General features: G+C 43.8%; 1 protein-coding gene across 8 annotated transcripts in view; it reads right to left on the bottom strand.

Moving 5' to 3' along the window:
• The window catches only part of SFMBT1 (Scm like with four mbt domains 1), a 197,614-nt gene that overhangs the window by 96,728 nt on the left and 84,730 nt on the right, over positions 1-16,156 (bottom strand). For 4 of the 8 annotated variants that reach the window (XM_033926577.1, XM_033926579.1, XM_033926578.1 and 1 more), the window contains one exon: positions 3,490-3,598. The exons of the other annotated variants lie outside the window; for them this stretch is intronic. In XM_033926577.1, coding sequence (XP_033782468.1) covers positions 3,490-3,495 — 6 coding nt within the window. In that variant the 5' untranslated portion in view covers positions 3,496-3,598. The remainder of the gene's footprint in view (positions 1-3,489; positions 3,599-16,156) is intronic. 8 annotated transcript variants of the gene reach the window in all.

The raw sequence follows: 16,156 nt of genomic DNA, 5'->3' as shown, positions 1-16,156 counted from the left end.
AGAAAGCGTACGAGATGCCGTTTGGAAAAAAATCTGGGCTTTTGATTCAAACAATATATTAGATTCACTGTCGCTTTAGTTTTAGACCAAACAGCTATGCTGAAACACACCTTATCACCTATGGATGATTAATGAAGTAACATGATAGAAGAAATGAGTCCCTGTTGATCTTTCTAGCCCTAACAGTGAGATTTAACACTATCAAATTTTAATCAACAGGCTCACAGAAACTGGGTCAGGGGACCAGTTATTCAGCTGATGTAAATCCTTCCCAACTGACAACTGTCAAAAAATTGCTGTATGAAAAGTTATCACGTATTATCTATCACCTTTGTTTTCAGTATTTATATTGAATCCTTGGCAAAAAATATTAGCAAGAAATTTCTGTACCTATGGACGTAATATAAATCTGCCATAACTGGATTTACTAAATTGTCACCTTGTACTAGAGCTGCCCAATTCAAATCAATTCACCAACTCACTTCGGCTGAATTGATTCAAATCGATTCGTTCTCAGAAAAAAATCAAACTCACCGATTCAGTGCAGGCTCATAAGGGGCTGCTCCAAAAGCCGGCATCGTCATGATCTGGAAAGTTCTTTGCAGTGGCAGACTTCACAACACACTACTCTTGCCAACATTGGGCCTTCCTCTCTGCCGAGTCCTGCCTTTGCAGACACAGGAAGTAGGCGGGACCTGGCAGAGAGAAAGGTCCGATACTAGCAAGAGCAGTGAGCTGTGAAGGCTGGGGAGGTGAAAAAGAGCAAGGGGGGGAAGGAATAGTGGGGAGTTACCAAACCTCAGGGGAGGGGGCATGGATGGAGGGTACCAGATCTTTGAGGGGGGAGGGGTTGAAGATGCCTTACTACAGGGCAGGCAGGGAAAGAGATGGCTTGGAGACGAAAGATATTAGATATGGCAGTGGGGAAGAATGGACGAGACTGAAGTCATGGAGGGAGGAAATGAAAGAAAGAAATGCTGGGACAGGGGAGCTAGAAGAGCAGAGGAAAGAGAGAGAAATTAAGAGAGAAGAGTGGGAAAGATCCTAAATCCATAAATGGAGAGAAAAAAAGAGAGAAATGCTTGCCCCGGAATAATTACTATTCTTTTCTGATTCGAGATCCTCTGTGTTCATCCCACGCTTGTTTGAACTCTGTCACCGTTTTCTTCTCCACCACCTCCCTCGGGAGCGCATTCCACACATCAACCACCCTCTCCGTAAAGAAGAATTTCCTAACATTACTCCGCTTTGGTAATTAAAACAGTATATCAAGCTTAAATAAATTTGAAACTTGAATTCTACTTTAAGCCTGCCTGCACAGATAATAGCAACAGTGAGAAACACCTTTGGTCACCTTATTTGCCACCTTAAGAATTTTTTTAGCTAAAAAAGATTTGGCTATGGATATTCATGACCTGATTGAACACTTACGATTTTTGTAATTCTGTGCTAGCTAACTGGTACAGAGTGCTAAGAGGCAACCAGCTAATTCAAAATCCAGCAGCAAGATTATTTGTCAAAAAATACATAAATAATCGAAGGACCCTATTTCACAGATAATGCAAAGTATACAATGATTGCCAGTCATCTCTAAGGCTCAATTTAAACGTCATGACTTATAAAGCAGGTTCCCCCCTCACATTTTCAGACCTGCAGAAGAATTTAAATAGCGCATTCTTTTGCTCAATGTACCAAGGGCCCGAGTGTGCCAATCATTTAAAGTGCCAGAAGGTGTCAGTGAAAAGATATAGAAAGAGATAGGGTCACTTTTCATGAACTCAGCTGATGTTACAAAAGCCCATCATCATACATTAAAGTTCTGCTCTTGAGGAGAGAAGAAGAAGATCTCAGTGAGAAGCGATCAGAATGGAAGGCCGCCGTTTTCATCAACTGGGGTTTTTTTTCCCTCTTTTCACAATGACATTTCATGGTACAATGGAGAGGCAAAGGTGGAAGGGCGCCTGTAAGCACAACAGATCAGCGGTTACTGGTCTCAGAGGAGCCAGTCAGCTTGTCATATTGATAAAGAAAGCAGAGTGAATGTCTCGGGACAAACCAGCTCTTTCCAGCTTCAACATCTTTCAGTCGCTGCTGAGAAGAGAGTTCAAAGGGGCTTGGGACTGGTGAATGGGCATGACACTGGGAGACCTTCTTTTGCTTCACCATATCAGTGTTAAAGCAAACTCTCTCCACCCCCCCCCCCAAAAAAAAAAAAAAAAAAACCACCCACCAAACCTTCCCAATTTTGACAAAGTAACTACAGATAAAAAACAAAAGGAATTGAGCCCAAGATATCAACAGAGAAGAAAATCCAGAGAAAACCGCCCCCCAAAAATAAAATAATAATAATAACAGTTTATATACCACAGGACCGTGAAGTTCTATGCGGTTTACACAAGATTAAAAGAAGGTACAAATTGATTGAACTTAAAAGAGGTGAAAGAAAGTGGTTAATAGGTCAAGAGAACCGTATTGAGAAGAAAGAGTTGTACGAGTCAACTGTCTAGATACTTCAGGAACAGATATGTTTTTAGGCGCTTCTTGAATTCCTCATACGTAGGGGCCATAGCAATTGTTCTAGATTTTTACCCCATAATGCTGCCTGATGTGAGAGAAGGTGTTGATAGTGTTTTTTGAGTTTACATCCTCTAACTGGGGGGGGGGGGGGAAACGAAGGTCGAATGTGAGCTTCTCTTGTGTCTGTTGGCTAAGAGGAAGAAAAGGTCAGTTATGTATTTAGGGGCTAGTCCGTATAGTACTTTAAAAAACTCTGTGGAGTGACGATGTTTCTAAATGGACTTTATTTGAAAGAGTCAAATTTCCAAAGTTCCACCAAATCATCCACATAAAATAATTTCATCCACATAAAAATAGGTTATCCACATAAAAGCCTTAAAGGACCTAGTCCGCTAGGGATACAGGACCCAACATGGTCCGCATTTCGACAAAAAGTCTTCTTGAAGGGTCCCTGGGGGTCCTATAAAGGTGAATACGTGGGAAACAATTGTGTGGTGAACCGGAAAATCCTGCAATAGAAAGGGACCAGGAGAGGACTTCAGCCTAACATAAAAACTGGAAACTAAAAGTACAATACTTTGTCCAAATACTTGGCACCAGACATTTTGTATTTTTCAGATTTCGGAATGTAGTCAGGAAGATTAAGGGATTAGTAACTTAGTAAAAGTACTGCACAGCTTTATCAGAACTAACTGGTAAATATTGTTTATTTTCTACTTCTCACTGTCACCCAAAAGGCAGCTCTCTTGAGTTGAGCGTCTATCACATATTTATTTATTTATATTCTACTCCATCAACATTTCTAGGCGGATTCCAACAAACATACATAATTTATAACAAATACATTAACCCCCCTTTTACAAAACTGTAGCGCAGTTTTTAGCACCGGTCTCAGTAACAGCTCCGACACTCAGTAAGCATTGGAACCGTGACTGGAAATTGGTTTTCAGAATTTTAAATAAGATTGTATACCTGCATTATACATCGCCACCTCACATTTCTGAAGAGATGAAATGAAATGGAAACATGCAGGGGTTCAGTTTTCTCCTCACAGCAAGGGGAACAGTATGAAGTTCCTCACCTAAATCCAAGAAAAGCACATTGAGAAAAAGATAGGCCAGAACCTTCTGGTCCAAAACAGCCACCAAGGGAATTGGGTGATGTAAAGATCATAATATGAACAATCTGGGATAATGTCCTTCTGATATAAGAATTTATTCATCAACCAGAAGAAATGGAAAGAAAATGCAGGAGTAAAATGAGGAATAAAAATGTAGAAACAACTTGCTTTGAGACATAAGCGTCAGAACAGGGGGGTTGATGGGGGCCATGCCACCCCCCCCAAAAAAAAACAACCCAACTGTGTCCACATGGTGCTCTCTTCAATAGGTCAGCAGCAGCAATTCTCTCATGCTGCCTGTCGCTAACCCAGAAGCCTCCCCTCTGTTGCGTTCCACCCTCTCTCTCTGGCAATTTCCTGTTTCTCCATGGCATAGGGGAAGATTCCGGGTCAGTGGCAGGCAGCATGTGAGAATCGCTGCCAGCTGCCGCTGATCCACTGAAAAGCATAAGAACATTGTGCCCAGCAGTCTGCTCGTGCGACAGCCCTATGGTCAAAAGACCAGCGCCCTAACTGAGACTAGCCCTATCAGCGTATGTTCTTGTTCAGCAGGAACTTGTCTAACTTTGTCATGAATCCCTATGACAGACTCCGGAAGAGAGTTCCAGTTTTCTATCACTCTCTGGGTGAAGAAGAGTTTCCTTACATTTGTACGGAATCTATCCCCTTTCAACTTTAGAGAGTGCCCTCTCATTCTCCCTACCTTGGAGGAGAGTTGTACAGATGCTTGACATGACTTGTGAATCATGCAGGCTAACTGGATTCTTTTTTTCACAGGTAGCCTGTGTAGCTTGGCCCTCTCGAAGAGGTGTGATTGGAAGATCAGCCTTGCCGCTGTGTTTTGGAGCACTTGCAGGTGTTTTATCATTCAAAGTAAGGCACTGTTTATCGTATCGGTGCCGATATATTAGGGTCTTGATTTTCTTGGCCTAAAATACTGGCACCTAAAAACTTGTGGTTCAGGACGTAAGAAGAACCGCCCGTAAATCTTTAAAAAGCAATATGTAATCACAACAAAGGCTGTTGTGTGGAGTACTTGAGAATACATACGTTTGAAGCAGCATGGCTCCTGAGGAAACTGCACAGGGAAACGGATGGGTAACCATCGGGCAGGAGTTAAGCGCTTTTCTTGTACACTTTATTACACACAGACATTCATATCACAGTCTAAAAGTGAAAATTAATATCAGATATGCAAATGCCTAAAAGACCAATGATGAATGCACCACCCCAGTAAGGGCACAAAAGAAATTTAAGTAGTGCCTTCGTGTATGAGGTCTTGTGAAAAAAGTTAGTTATATCGTATAAGTTTGTTCTCTTGATATTTGCATACCTAAAAACTCATTTCATGCCCAAACTCTGTCCCTACCCATGCCCACTTTTCGAATAGGCACTTTGGTGTAGATGCCTACCTCACAAGTGCAGAGTTAGGACCTAGCTGAAAATTAATATTTTGCTTTAATCTGTTGTAGAGAATGACATGGGACAAATTCTTCCCTGTCCCCGCATGAACTCAATTTCCCCGTCCCATCCCCATGAGTTTTAAGAACATAAGAACATAAGCAATGCCTCTCCTGGGTCAGACCTGAGGTCCATCATGCCCAGAAGCCCGCTCACACGGTGGCCCAACAGGTCCAGGACCTGTGCAGTAATCCTCTATTTATACCCTTCTATCCCCTTTTTGTCCAATCTTTTCTTAAACCCCAGTACTGTACTCTGCCCTATTACGCCCTCTGGAAGCGCATTCCAGTTGTCCACCACTCGTTGGGTAAAGAAGAACTTCCTAGCATTCGTTTTGAATCTGTCCCCGTTCAACTTTTCCGAGTGCCCTCTTGTTCTTTTATTTTTAGAAAGTTTGAAGAATCTGTCCCTCTCTACTCTCTCTATGCCCTTCATGATCTTATAAGTCTCTATAAGTATCTGGAATACTGTGTCCAGTCCTGGTCGCCGTACCTCAAGAAGGACATGGCGGTACTTGAGGGAGTCCAGAGAAGAGCAACTAAACTGATAAAGGGTATGGAAAACCTCCCATATACTGACAGACTGAAAAAGCTGGGACTGTTCTCCCTGGAAAAGCGGAGACTTAGAGGAGACATGATAGAAACCTTCAAGATCCTGAAGGGTATAGAAAAGGTAGACAGGGACAGATTTTTCAGATTATGGGGAACCACAAGTACAAGGGGGCACTCGGAGAAATTAAAAGGGGACAGGTTTAGAACAAATGCCAGAAAGTTTTTTTTCACCCAGAGGGTGGTGGATACATGGAATGTGCTTCCGGAGGCTGTGATAGGCCGGAGCACATTACAAGGCTTCAAAGAAGGTTTGGATAGGTTCCTGGAGGATAAAGGAATTGAGGGGTACAGATAGGAGAAGAGGTAAGTTAAGGGATAGTCTGAGACCACTGCTCAGGCAATGGGCCTGATGGGCCGCCGCGGGAGCGGACCGCTGGACGAGATGGACCTCTGGTCTGCCTCAGCGGAGGCAATTTCTTATGTTCTTATCATATCCCCTCTAAGTCTCCTCTTCTCCAGGGAAAAGAGACCCAGTTTCTCCAATCTCTCAGCGTATGAAAGGTTTTCCATCCCTTTTATCAGACGTGTCGCTCTCCTCTGAACCCTCTCGAGTAACGCCATATCCTTTGTTGCTGTCCCTGTCCCATTCTTGTAAGCTCTACCTTAACCACACAAGCCTCGGACACCTATGATTTTAAAGTGTTTGAGGCTTGCGCAGATAAGGACGGAGCTTAGGCATTGGTGGATTGAGGCATTATGACATCACAATCTCAGCTCTAGAATGTTGCCAGTTATGATTTTAAAGCGTTTGAGGCTTGCGCAGACGAGGACGGAGCTTAGGCATTGGTGGAATGAGGCATTATGACATCGCAATTTGAGCTCTAGAATGTTGCTACTTAGGATTTTAAAGCGTTTGAGGCTTGTGCAGATGATGACAGAGCTTGAAAGAATGGGGCAGGGACAGAATTTGTCAGGACGGGACGGGACAATGAGTTCCTGCAGAGACGGGGAAAAATTTGTCCCCGTGTCATTCTCTAATCTGTTGTTAATGGCACTTTCAATTATGAGCGCCAATTAACCAATTAAAAAAAAATTACCACCACCCCCCTTTATGAAGCCACGTTAAGGGTTTTTTTTTATCACCAGCTGCTGCAGTTAAAGCTCTGACGCTCATAGGAATTCTATGAGTGTTGAAGCTTTTACCAACATGGCTGACAATAAAGAACCCTAATGTGGCTTCATAAAAGGGGGGTGCGGGGGTAAGTTAGGTGACTAACTCGGTAGGTGCCATTTACAGAACCAGACCCCTAGAGCATAAAGAAAAATGCCTCTAGTCCAGAAAGCATCCCTAACATGACAGGGGTCAATTTAATTCAGACTCTGATAAAGTAACTAACCAAACAAATGGACAAAGATGTAATGGACCGAGGAAAAGTGGGATGAAATATGGGAAAAAGATATAGTTCAGATCAAGAAATCAGGAAGAAAATCTAAATGCACTGATAGAGATAAAGCTACCTAAAACCAACAGACCAGAAATAAGTAGCCTGCAGAAAAGTACAGTATTTATTATGGCAAACATAGTCACAATGATTAGAGACAGCCAGGATTAAGAGTTCTTACAAGCGTGGGTTGTTAGGCAGGAGCAGGATCTGGATATATGAGTATTTCCGATAAATTTCAGCTTAAAGCATTTATTCCAGCATGTAGCCTGGATGATTGTCACATTAAAAGTTCATCTTTTTAAATTTGTTCATAAGAGCAATGGATTCCCTTAAGGGTGTGGCAACAGCCCTTTTTATTCCGAAAGCAAAGGAGAAAGCAAAGACGTTGAACTCCCAGGCACACGAGTACTGTGATGTTGCTAACCATTGTCAAAGGAGAAGTAAATCTTTTGGGGAAAATTATTCATCTGGTGTGAAAAATATAACCGATGGAGACTCAGGACGTCTTCCGAGAGAAGTGTAACCCTTTCCTGCCCAGATCAGTATTATGTTTATTAAAATGTTTATATACCGCATAAACAGCCAAAAAAGGATAAAAGCGGTTTATAATATAATTCAACCAAAATTATGAAAAGAACTCCATTTAAATAGAAAAGAAAAAGAAAAAAGTAACATTTCTAATACATGATATTATATAACAATCTAAATTAATAAAATAAAATAATAAATTAATGAAAATAAAAAATCTAAGTATATTTAAATGTAGATTGAAGTCCCAAAATTCACATGCCGTCAGTTTAAAAAGGCCAACTGAAAAAAATGTGCCTTTAAATGTCTTAAAATTTTGGAAAGATTCTTATTATTAGATGGTAGTTATATAAATATCTAAATTTTTGATAGTGGGTCCAGTTCGGGACCAGTATTTACTGGGGAGCAGCTGGCAAAATTAATTCATACTCTTCACTGGCACACAATCACTCAGAGGAAGTGAAAACAAATCACGAGCAGAATTAACTGAGATGAAACCATGCAGTGAAGCTGCAGGAACAAACTGAGCAAGACAGGAAGCTCCCGGTCAGGTAGCCCAAAGGAGAGGGATCATCTTTTAGTTGCCCTGCAGCTCAAGCTAATAGAGATACAAGATCCCATCCGTTCAGCTTCCAGAGAGATTGTACAAGAAAACGTACTGTGCGGAGGCAACTCTTATGTTCTTATAGAGTAGAGGTAGATTATAGGGACAGGATTAGAGGTAAGTTATAAAATTAGTCAGGGACCACTGTTCAGGCAATAGGCCTGATGGGCCGCCGCGGGACCGGACTGCTGGGCAAGATGGACCTCTGGTCTGCCTCAGCGGAGGCAACTCTTATGTTCTTATGTTTAATGAATCGTTAAACTGGCTCCAGCCACTTTAGCAGGGCCATATTTTGCTGACCGATCATCAGAATGGCTCACCTTGGTCTTTCCTGAGCTTACTCCAACTCTCCAATGCAAATATATTACAATGAGGTCATAAACATTAAAGCTGTATCAAAATAGGCTCATCAATATTTAAAGGCGTGCTCCAGGCGATTCTCCAAGCACGGCACTGGCTGATGACCAAAATTTACCGGTTAGTCCGGGGGTGCTAATAGCTGCAACAGTGTGCAAAGTAAATCTCAAGAGTGTGTTTCTGGCTGAAGCTCATCATAATTTTTTTTTTACGTGCACCATTCACATAAATTATAGTAGTTTGGGGGTGGAAAAAACATCTGAAAGGCACGCTTCTCGAGCACGTGTATTAAAGACATGTCTTATGCGCGCTTGTTGAAAGCCGACGCTTGCACCTCTCCTTTCATCCAATAGCAGTGGCACGAATATGACTGACACGACGACGTGGCATTTCCTGGAAGTTCTCCGCCCTTCATGTCCACCATGCCATGACGTGTGCATATACTGTGCTCCAAAAATGCAGTCACACGATGTGCGTGTCTACAGCATAGCTTTTTCCCAGCACATATGCACATGTACGCTTCTGCCCGCTATCAGTGACCCATCTCATGTCAATTTTGCAACCCTCTGCAAACTTCATATTAACGTCATCTTCCTCCACCTCCTGAAAACCATTCCACTCCTCCCCTTCATCAACGCCCCAATCAAACAGTTTCTACATTTATATCCATGACGGATTTTGCCGCCTAAGATTAGAGAATTTTCCTCCCAATCCTTTACAGAAGCAGCAGTGATGACAGTAAGATGGAGCTGTTATAGCAGCTGCCACCATTAAGGAGACAAGTGATTCTTGAAACTGTTCTCCTTTTCAGAACCCAGTTTAGCTAAATCCTAAGAAGGGTTAGACTTAGATGTGGTACATCAAATAAATTGAATCTTGACTTCTTAGAGAAGAACTCCTGGGCTATTTTGAAGTCAGTTGTACTATAAATAGACCCCAGCTGAAAGAAATGTTTCATTTCTTTCCTTCTGAATCACTGTTATAATTAAAGGGCCAGCCTGTTTTTGTTGGCCACTGGCCCAACTTGTACATACAGTCAAACCTTGGATCGTGAGTAACATAGTTTACGCATGTTTTCTTAAAGTTGAACTCGATAAACGAGCGTTGTCTTGCAGTACAAGCACATATATGTACGTTACATCAAATTCGCACAATATATGCGCATCACTGATCGTGGCTAAACTTAATACATGCACCTGCAGTTCAAGCGCGCACAACATAAGCACATCTCACGCTAAGCATAGCTGAATATAATAAAAGCATCACGCCCGATTCACCCGCAGTGTAGTGACTGTTCGAAACAAATGAGATCTTGCAATACAAGTACTTACAGTACTTTATTTTCTATTAAAGTTTTAGGCATTTGGAACGACTCGTCCAAGTTTCCATTATTTCCTCTGGGGAAATTCACTTTGATATGCGAGTGTTTTGGATTACAAACATGCTTCTGAAACAAATTATGCTCGCAAACCAAGGTACCACTCTATTTCCCTACAAGCCTGTCAAAAAACAAATATCGGGGACAATAAGTGTTTGAAAATAGCATTAGTCCTAAATATCTCATTTTGCAGCAGTCTTCTTTGTTGGCAACATAAATTTTAAAGATATCTGAATCTCTCATTTATGTCAAAACAGCATACACAGTTGTTCATGTGCAAGCACCGATTCCTCTAAATATACTCCATCTCAAAAATAAAAAAAAAAATCTGTCCTTATGATTTATTTGAATAAGTGGAGCGGAGAAGCAAGCTAATAGCTACAAGTGTGCTGGGAACCAGGAAAGCCAGTCTGCAAATCCCACCACCATTCCTTTTGACTCTAGAATGAGTCACTGAGCCTCTATTTTCTCTATTACAAACTCAAATTATTATCCCTCCAGGGTGAGGAAAACTACCTAGTGTACCTGAATAAGGGCTAGATTCACTAAGGACATCGATCGTGTCCTGACCAGTTAACAACCCTGACCCGATTCACTAACTTTACTCCCGATCCGAGCATGCAAATGAGGGGGAACGGCATGCAAAATAGGAAGGACACAATTCGCAAAACAATTTCAGGAACATTGACTGGGCTGCTCGATCAAAAAGCAAGCGACTGCTGAGGACCAGTCACTTGTGCAAAAACCCTTGATCTCTGCCCCAATTCTCTTGCTCTCGGCCGCCCCGCTCTTTGCCCGACTCTCCTGCTCTCTGCCCCGATTATCCTGCTCTCGTCAGCCCTGCTCTCTGCCTCGACTCTCCTGCTTGCCCCTGCAGTGGAAGCCTGTGGCCTTAACCCGTGGATTTAAAGCAGGTTAAAACCACGGGCTCGCAAAGTAAAAAAATACGTTTCCAGCTCTGCCAGGCACGGAGGGCCAGCACATGCACAGATCATCTACAGGCAAAGAAGATGGTCTGCGCATATGTCAGGATCGCTCTCCAGCGATACGTGCACTCGATTGGGGGGGGGGGCGTTCCTCTGGTAGCCCTCATTTGAATAAGGACCCGTTGTGGATCAGTTGGCCTGCCATGGATCGGACACGATTGGCCTTGAACTACTGAGCAAGGTCTGAGCTAAATCCAAATCCCCTTTAATCAAATTAAAAAACAAGATAGGAATCATAGGTGAATTTAATCTTCCTGGTGCTAACTCAGTTCTCAGTATAATGACTTGTTTCACTGTTGCATTGAGTGAAAAAAGCTGATAAAATGCACACACATACTTGCTCTATTCGGCAATCCTTTTTTTCAGATTGAAATTAGAATTCAAGTCTCTTTCTTCATTTTTTACAGCAGCAATAACAAACCAGCTACACAGTAAGCACTATGACATCATAGTACTCACATTCTAAATTACTACTACTATTATTTCTATAGTGCTACCAGACGTCACAAAGAAGACAGTCCCTGCTCCAAAGAGCTTACACTCTAAACAGGCAAGACAGACAAACAGGATGTCATGGATACAGTTAAGGGGTTGGAGGGCAGAGAGGAGTACAGGACAATCAAGCCATTGTGACATCATTTTAGCGGTGGATTATCAAAACGGCTTACTGTGGTCTTTTCCAAGTTTTCTAGCAGTCTCTGATACTGCCATGCAAATGTAGTACAACGAGGTCATTAATATTAAAATGAGCAATCCGAGCGATTCTCTATAATCACTGAGTGATTCCTTAATCTCGTTGTGCCACATTTGCAGCCAAAATCTGCCGACAGGTCTGAGCTGTCGTAGCCTTACTCTCTGATCAATGCCTGAGCACTGATTGGCTCAGGCATTGACAGGAAAGTAAGGTTTGACAGCTCAGCCCCCCCCTTCCCCACCCACGCAAATTAAAATAAAAACCAAACAAACCCCAAATCGAAGATCAGCAGGAGAGATGCCCACTCTCTCCCACAACCTCCGAACACTCACCCCTGGCAGCGGAAAAGTTGCCCACTCTCTCCCGCTATGTTCGCACAAGTCCCTGACTCTAGCCCCCACCACAGCGAGAGGGATGCCCACTCCCTTCTGCCATCGACCAACACCCCTCCCCTCATGGCCCTGGCAATCCCACCTGGCCATCCCTATCTAATTCAGGAAGTTCAGCTGGAGGGAACACCTACTCCACTCCAGCTGGCAGGCCCACCTCTTACAAAACGGCAGTCCTTCCCCTTCCCGAACATCCTGGGATGCACTGGGAGGGGCCTAAGACTCCGATAGGCCAGACACCAAAAGCCATGGGTGGGGCCTTTGGTATCTGGCCAATATGAGTCTTAGGTCACTCCCAGTGAATCCCAGAGTGGACTGGGAAGCAGGCCTAAGGCTCCAGTTCACCCAGGTGCCCAAGGCTCCTCCTATGGGAGAGGTCTTATGCGCCTGAGCCAATCGGAGCCTTAGACCCTTTCCCAATACATCCCAGGATGCCCAGGAAGGGGAAGACCTGCCATTATGAAGAGTCAAGCCTAGCAGCAGTAGGGAATAGGTATCCTTCCGGCCCACTGTACTACAAAAGGTATGGGGGTGGGGGAGGGAGGTGACAGGGTGGAGTGTTTGGGCATGGAGAGTGCTGGAGTGGAGGGTTCAAGTCAGGGTGGGGGTGGTTCTAGATTGGGTGGTCATGGGTTCGGAGGGGGGAGGTGCTGGTAGGAGGGAGTGGGCATCCCTCCAGCCTATAACGGTTGGGGAGCTTGTTTTGGGGGTTCAGGCAGCAGGAATTAAGCATCCTTCCTGCTGGGAACAGTGGCAGGTGGTGGTTTGGGGGGGCTGACAGTGTCGAGGGGGTTGCTGCTGCTGCCGCCACTCAGTTGATCGCGGCAGGGAGATTCCCTTGCCGCAATCAGCTTAGCGGCTGTGTCTATTTGAAATGTAGGCCAGCATACAGGTCTTCATTTCAGGTGCCTATCATGGCCCTAGGGAGATGCCCAGAGCCACTTAAGCTCGCCCAAGGCCACTTCCAGGCAAAACCATGCCCACGCCTAGCCTTAGGCGAGCTTAAGCCTCCCTAGGCATCTCCCCGCACCTGCGACAGATGCTTACAGTTTAGGTAGCCTGCCTTGGAGGGTTTTTTTTAGAAAACATGCGTCCTGATTGGCTGGTTAGACAGCGGTAGGACACCTATCACTGCCTACAATTGGGTCGCCGTTTATATAATTTGCCCCTTAGCGCTTACTTTTTTCAGCACCCAAATATGGGCACCATTTATAAAATCTGGTCCTAAATTGAGAAAACAGATTTGAGAACAGTGAGTGATGCTTCCTGCAAGGGAGAACATTCCAGCTAGCAGGGCTTCCTTGCTCCCATCTCTATCTTTTCCCTCTACTCAATACTGTTTGTATGCCATTACCCATCCCAGAATTTGAAAAAAGGGGTGAAACTGCATCTATTTAGGTTTCTACTTGGTGTACAGCTTGTACTATGTTATCATCTTGTCTGTTGTCTACTTTATGCGAGTTAAATAGTTTCCTTCCTAGTTAATAGGTGGGTTATAAATATCAATATTCACTAAGCATTTCTGCCTCACTTTGATTTTGATGTAATTTCTGGCATATATGTGCACATAGGTGTGTAAATTCTGAAAATTTGCCTAAGCGCTATTGTGTAAAACGTGCCAGGTAGGAATACACACGGGTGGAGTCTGGATGAAGCATGTGCAAGACTCCCAGATAAGCGTAAGCACTTACACCAGTTCAACAACTTAATCTACACAAGCACATATTTATCCAGTTATTGTATAAAGGAAAGCAAATGCTTGTGACAGGATGACGCATAAGGGTTGTCATACTGGGACAGACCGCAGGTCCATCAAGCCCAGTATATTGTTTCCAGCAATGGCCAACCCAGGTACCTGGCAAGATCCTAAAGAGTAAAACAGATTTTAGGCTGCCTATCCTAGGAATAAGCAGTGGATTTGTCCCACATACATCTTAATAATGGCTAATGGACTTCTCTTTTAGAAAGTTATCCAAACTTTTTTTAAACCCTGATAAACTGCTTTCACCTCATTTAATTATGACAAAATATTTTCTTGTTTGTTTTAAATCCACTACCTAGTCCCCCAGTCCTAGTATTTCTGGATAGAGTAAACAAGCAAACGTCAGAACATACACCTTGAATGGAGAAACACTAGCTATGACCTCAGAAGAACGGGACTTGGGAGTAATCATCAGTGCGGACATGAAGGCTGCCAAACAAGTAGAGAAGGCCTCATCCAAGGCAAGGCGGATGATGGGATGTATCAATAGAAGCTTCGTCAGCCGTAAACCTGAAGTCATAATGCCACTGTACAGAACCATGGACACACACGACTTGATGAAACCCAGTCAACATGGATTCAGGAAAGGGAAATCGTGTCTGACGAATTTACTCCAATTCTTTGAGACCGTGAACAAGCAAATTGATAGTGGAAAGCCGGTGGACATAATATACTTGGACTTCCAGAAAGCATTTGACAAAGTTCCACACGAAAGACTTCTCAGGAAGCTACAAAGCCATGGCATAGAGGGAGATATACAAAGATGGATAGGCAAATGGCTGGAAAACCGAAAGCAGAGAGTGGGCATAAATGGGAAGTTCTCCGACTGGGAGAGAGTGACTAGTGGTGTGCCCCAGGGCTCTGTACTTGGGCCGATCCTTTTTAATATTTATATCAATGACCTGGAAAACGGAACATCCAGTGAGATCATCAAGTTTGCAGACGACACAAAACTCTGCCGGGCAATCAGATCGCAGGAGGATAGTGAGGAACTCCAGAGCGATTTGTGTCGGTTAGAAAAATGGGCGGAGAAATGGCAGATGAAGTTCAACGTGGAGAAATGCAAGGTAATGCATTTAGGCAGTAAAAATAAGGAATACGAGTACAGAATGTCAGGTGCAACTCTGGGGAAAAGTGAACAAGAAAGGGATCTGGGTGTACTGATAGATAGGACCCTGAAGCCGTCGGCACAATGCGCGGCAGCGGCAAATAAGGCAAATAGAATGTTGGGCATGATAAAGAAAGGAATCTCGAGTAGATCGGAGAAAGTTATAATGCCGCTTTATAGGGCAATGGTCAGACCCCACTTGGAATACTGCGTCCAACATTGGTCTCCCTACCTAAAGAAGGATATAAAACTGCTGGAGAGGGTGCAGAGACGAGCAACTAAACTAGTGAAGGGTATGGAGAAACTGGAATATGAGGATCGACTTAAAACACTGGGATTGTTCTCCCTTGAGAAAAGGAGACTGCGTGGGGATATGATCGAGACCTTCAAAATACTGAAAGGAATTGACAAAATAGAGCAGAGAAGATTATTTACAATGTCCAATTTGACACGGACAAGAGGACATGAAATGAAGCTAAGGGGGGGCAAGTTCAGGACTAATGTCAGGAAGTTCTGCTTCACACAGAGAGTGGTTGACATCTGGAATACTCTCCCAGGGGAGATTATTGCGGAATCGACAGTCCTAGGCTTCAAAAGCAAACTAGATGCATATCTCCTTGAGAGAGGCATATAAAGATATGGTTGGCTATAAAATAAGCCAGGTGAATACCTAGCAGGGCCTCTGCGTGTGCGGATCGCCGGACTTGATGGACCGAAGGTCTGATCCGGAGATGGCGCTTCTTATGTTCTTATGTTCTTATGAGACCTCATCTGGAGTACTGTGTGCAATTCTGGAGGCCACATTACCGTAAAGATGTACTTCGAGTTGAGTCAGTCCAGCGAATGGCCACTAGGATGGTCTCCGGACTCAAGGGTCTCTCATACGAGGAAAGACTGGGCAAGTTGCAGCTCTACTCTCTAGAGGAGCGCAGGGAGAGGGGTGACATGATTGAGACATTTAAGTACGTCACAGGTCATGTCGAGGTGGAAAACGACATATTCTTTCCTAAGGGACCTTCAGTCACAAGGGGGCACCCGCTCAAACTCAGAGGAGGGAGATTTGGTGGTGACACCAGGAAGTATTTCTTTTCAGAAAGGGTGGTGGATCACTGGAACAAACTACCGGTGCAGGTGATCAAAGCCACTAGCGTGCTCGACTTTAAGAATAAATGGGACATCCACGTGGGATCTCTACGTGGGTCGAGCAGCACTCTGACTTAATGGGGTGGGACAGTAGAGTGGGCAGACTTGATGGG

This window comes from Geotrypetes seraphini, chromosome 17, assembly GCF_902459505.1.
Source record: "Geotrypetes seraphini chromosome 17, aGeoSer1.1, whole genome shotgun sequence".
Lineage (NCBI taxonomy): Eukaryota > Metazoa > Chordata > Amphibia > Gymnophiona > Dermophiidae > Geotrypetes > Geotrypetes seraphini.
The sequence above is the reverse complement of the archived record's forward strand: the minus strand, read 5'-3'. Positions and strand labels throughout refer to the sequence as shown.